General features: G+C 34.5%; 1 protein-coding gene across 1 annotated transcript in view; it reads right to left on the minus strand.

Annotated features, from left to right (window-relative positions):
* Window positions 1-373: 373 nt before the first annotated feature.
* Window positions 374-3,882, minus strand: part of LOAG_13147 (hypothetical protein) — a 4,472-nt gene continuing 963 nt past the window's right edge. The window contains exons 2-10 of the mRNA XM_020448651.1: window positions 3,458-3,611; window positions 3,112-3,315; window positions 2,598-2,856; window positions 2,134-2,310; window positions 1,784-1,935; window positions 1,384-1,518; window positions 1,056-1,272; window positions 817-924; window positions 374-658 (exon numbers count right to left, since the gene is read on the minus strand). Of these exons, the coding sequence (XP_020301224.1) occupies window positions 408-658; window positions 817-924; window positions 1,056-1,272; window positions 1,384-1,518; window positions 1,784-1,935; window positions 2,134-2,310; window positions 2,598-2,856; window positions 3,112-3,315; window positions 3,458-3,611 (1,657 nt within the window). The 3' untranslated portion in view covers window positions 374-407. The remainder of the gene's footprint in view (window positions 659-816; window positions 925-1,055; window positions 1,273-1,383; window positions 1,519-1,783; window positions 1,936-2,133; window positions 2,311-2,597; window positions 2,857-3,111; window positions 3,316-3,457; window positions 3,612-3,882) is intronic.

Consider the following 3,882-nt stretch of genomic DNA (forward strand, 5'->3'; position numbering starts at 1 on the left):
GCTCAAAACTATATTTACAACAAGGAAGAAAAAAAGAACACTTTTTTTTTTCTTTTTATTAAGTCATCAATGGCGAAAAATCAATTATTTAATCGCCTAGAACAACAAATGTATAAATATGTATATATATAGATATATGTATGATACCTTTCTGACCTTTTAATTCCTTCCATTTCATAGTTATTTTTATTCCAAAAGAGAGAGAGAGAAAGAAAGGGAGAAGTATAATGAAATTGTTGCGCTGGAGAATTTTGGAAATGAAAAACGAGATCCTAACTTAATAATCATTACTATGGCATTTAAATATCATTCCGTGTTTTGATGACCAATCAACAATAAAATATAGCTATTTGAAGGTTTTTTTCAACTATAACCCTGGTTACCTATGACATAATTCCTGCCCTATTTTAAAAGGTATTAGATGGAATAAAATGTTGCTGAGCAGAAGTCTTCTTATGACCTGTCTGATTTCCAATATTACCGGCCTGATTTTCGATATCAGTATCAAATTGTTGTTCTGTAGCATCCATCTCTTCATCCTTTGTATCATTTTCAGCAGCGTCAACAATTTCACCTTTCAAATCACCATCATCAGGTTTTGGTAATTCTAGTTCACGTATATTCAGGATTTGTGGTGTAGCTGATACTGGTGCTGAACCTAAAAATGACGAAAAGAAAAATAGCTGAATAGCTAGTTAGGTAAAGAAAATATTTTTCATCTTAAATTTAGATGAAGGAATTTAAATATATAAGAGAGATGATTACCTAATAATGAATGACTCATGACCTGCTTCATTTGCTCATAGATATGGTTACCTGATACTGCTTGAGTCATAATCTGGGTCATTTGCTGACTCAAAAGATTTTGGGCAACGACATCAGCCATAAAATTTCCACCGGGCAAACTTGGATTCGACATCGTCCCTAAAAGTGTTACTGTGAAAGTGTGATTTTGTGATAATAAATAATTGAAATAAATTTGGAAAAATTCTAAACAAATGTTTCAAATTCCAGCTATAATAACGAACCATAATTATAACCCGAACAAAATGTACTTGTCATATTCGAAATAGTTCCAGCCGGTAAACCAAATTCAATCTCTTTTTGTCGTTCACTGATTCTAGCAACTAATTTCATAGCCCAAGTCAGTTTGAGCTTAATCTGACCACCGTGTTCTTCCAAAAGACCAGGAGCCTTTTCCATAATATAAGCCCGAGCGATTGCAAGTGCCTGTGATGCGGTCAAATGACCTCGTGGATCGGACTGCTTAATCTGCAAGCTTTACTTACATGAGATACAATAGATAATTTTCAAATATCAATTAAAAATTACAATAGAATGAGAATTTTCGTCATCAGTTGATGAAATCGATGTAACAGTTACCTGAACCATGTAGTCAACTAATTCGGCATCAAGTTCATCCCCAATTAACTTCGGACGCCCTCGGCCACGTCCTCGTAAGAAACCCGGACTACCGGTGCTATGTGCCGGATTTGGTTTTGAGTGTTGTTCCGAAGACTGCAAGAAAGGAACCGCATAAAATTCAAAAAAAGAAAAAAGAAGCAAAAAAATAATCAAGCGTTTTATGTGCGCAGAAGAGATGATATGCGCACCATTTAATAAATACTGGTAATATCAAAAAAAAGGATGAAAGCAGTGAAAAAAATCACAATAATGAATTAAGAAATCCTAATAGGCGGCATAAATAATCAGTAAATTAATTCCATAAAAAAAAATTTTGTTTTAGAATGATCAAATTAGGAAATCCGAATTAAGTGCTTACCTTAGAAGTACCATTTGAATTGGAAAATTTCACGGCACTTGGAACTGGGCCATTTTGGCAATCACCATTCGTGCTATCCAGATCGTCACCTGAGGTCGTACCTGGGGAAGCAGCATTTGCCAAAGGCATCATCTGCGGTGCAATCGCAATTGCTGCAAATATCTAATTAAAAGTTTTAACCCAGACACTTCTTCTTTTCTTCAAGAATTCACTCACTTTTTTTCTGATATTTCAACTACACAGCACATTACGATAACAAGAAATTACCAATAATATGAAGCTTGTCATAAGCTACCATGATGTAAACAATGGAAATAAGTAAAAACTATCACGAATTTTCAAGGATTTACCAGATGGCTTCAGTTTATATTCTTTCCGATGATAATAGGCAGCAACTGGAGTAGGAATACCAAATTTTCGAGCGGCTGCACTGGGACCATGCGCTTCTGCATATTCTGCAACCGCTTTCTTCTCTTCCGGTGAACAGTATTTCGACCGTCGTCCGCTACTGTTTGTGTTCTGATGAACTAAACATGAACGTTTTGTAACTATCAAAGTTGATTTGCATAAACCGTCGACAATCAAACAACTAACAGATAAGTAAAGTAAAGTAAATCGTTTCCAACAGATAACTTATTCCCTCACCCTTGAAGAAAGAGTAATGCCATAAACAACCAAACCAAATAGACTTGTACTTTACAATGACAACAGAAAGGTAGTTCAGCCAAATTTCGAAAAAAAAAAATCGACCTATTTCCATCAGAAAGAAAATTTCCTGACATAAAATGATCTTGAAATCGGACAAACATTTTACCTTTATTTGAAGCATTCCCACTAAGTGGTTTCGTAAATGAAGTTCCAGCCGCAGCAGCGGCAAGGCCAAATGCCGCGGGTAAGCCCGCCGTAGCGGCAGCTGCAGCTGCCGCAACCTGAGCACCATTAAGAGGAAGTCCGGTTTGCGTAAAAATTTGTGACAGCAATGCCTCACAATCATTCATTGAAGGTACGTTTGAAATTGCTTGAATATTTCCCGCTGTCACAGCTCCCACTGATGTTGGTGAAGTTTTGGACATCTGTAATTATGAATCTGTATAAGTAATGTGATAGAAGTGAGAAATTCCATGAGAATCGAAATTAACTTCAATTACTTATCACTTGTGATAATAAAACTTGCTGCTCATCAGTAAATATTACCGATCAAATGTTCAAGATATGTTAATCCCCGATTTTTGAGAATTAACATTTTAGTAACGAAATTCTACTCGGACAGGAAAACAATTGCACAGTTAATTAATAAGTTGGGAAAAAAAATAAATTGGGAAAGTAACCTCAGTTTTCACTGGTCGTTTCTCGATAAAACCATTTTGTGCCACATTCGTTGATTTATTATTATCAATAATTTTATTTGGTGATAACTGTATTGATGCACCATCCTTTAATAATTTGAACATTTCGACCTGAGTTTGATAGTATGGCTTGCAAATACCGCACTGGCAAGATGGCACATGAAGAGCATTCAACAAAAGTGTAACCTGAAACTAGTTAAGCAATAATGCAATAATATATTTCATTCAATTCCTCCAATTCTTTATTGTTTTTTAAAAATTACAATCAATACAATAGTTACTGTGCATTAATCAATTAAGAAATTAAAGTAGTCAAAAGGTAGATTACCTGATGGGAGAGATATGTCATTTGTATAGCTAAATCGTTAACTTGTTGTTTCAACAAATCTTGACTTTGGTTATTTTTCTTATCTTGTCCTGATCGACCTTTAAAGCTTCGTCTTGTCGTTTCTTCGCCATCCATCTGTTCATCCTCATTTCCTCTGCAAATAAGGTTATTGTGGTGGCAAAATGTCGTTTCAATCTTATGTCCTTCGTATTATTCATTCCGTATATCTTACTGTCATAATGAATCCGAAATATCATTTAATATATTGTATTTTATAATTAATTTATTTCCCTTCCTTTTTACTGCTTTCATTCATTACAAAAAGCACAACCATGCAAAATATAAATTTCTTATTTTGTATTAAATTTTTTGTGATCAGTGCTTTTTTTGAATATATTCCTCTCTCTCTCTCTCTCTCTCTCTCT

The sequence above is a fragment of the Loa loa genome (assembly GCF_000183805.2).
Source record: "Loa loa unplaced genomic scaffold supercont3.709, whole genome shotgun sequence".
Lineage (NCBI taxonomy): Eukaryota > Metazoa > Nematoda > Chromadorea > Rhabditida > Onchocercidae > Loa > Loa loa.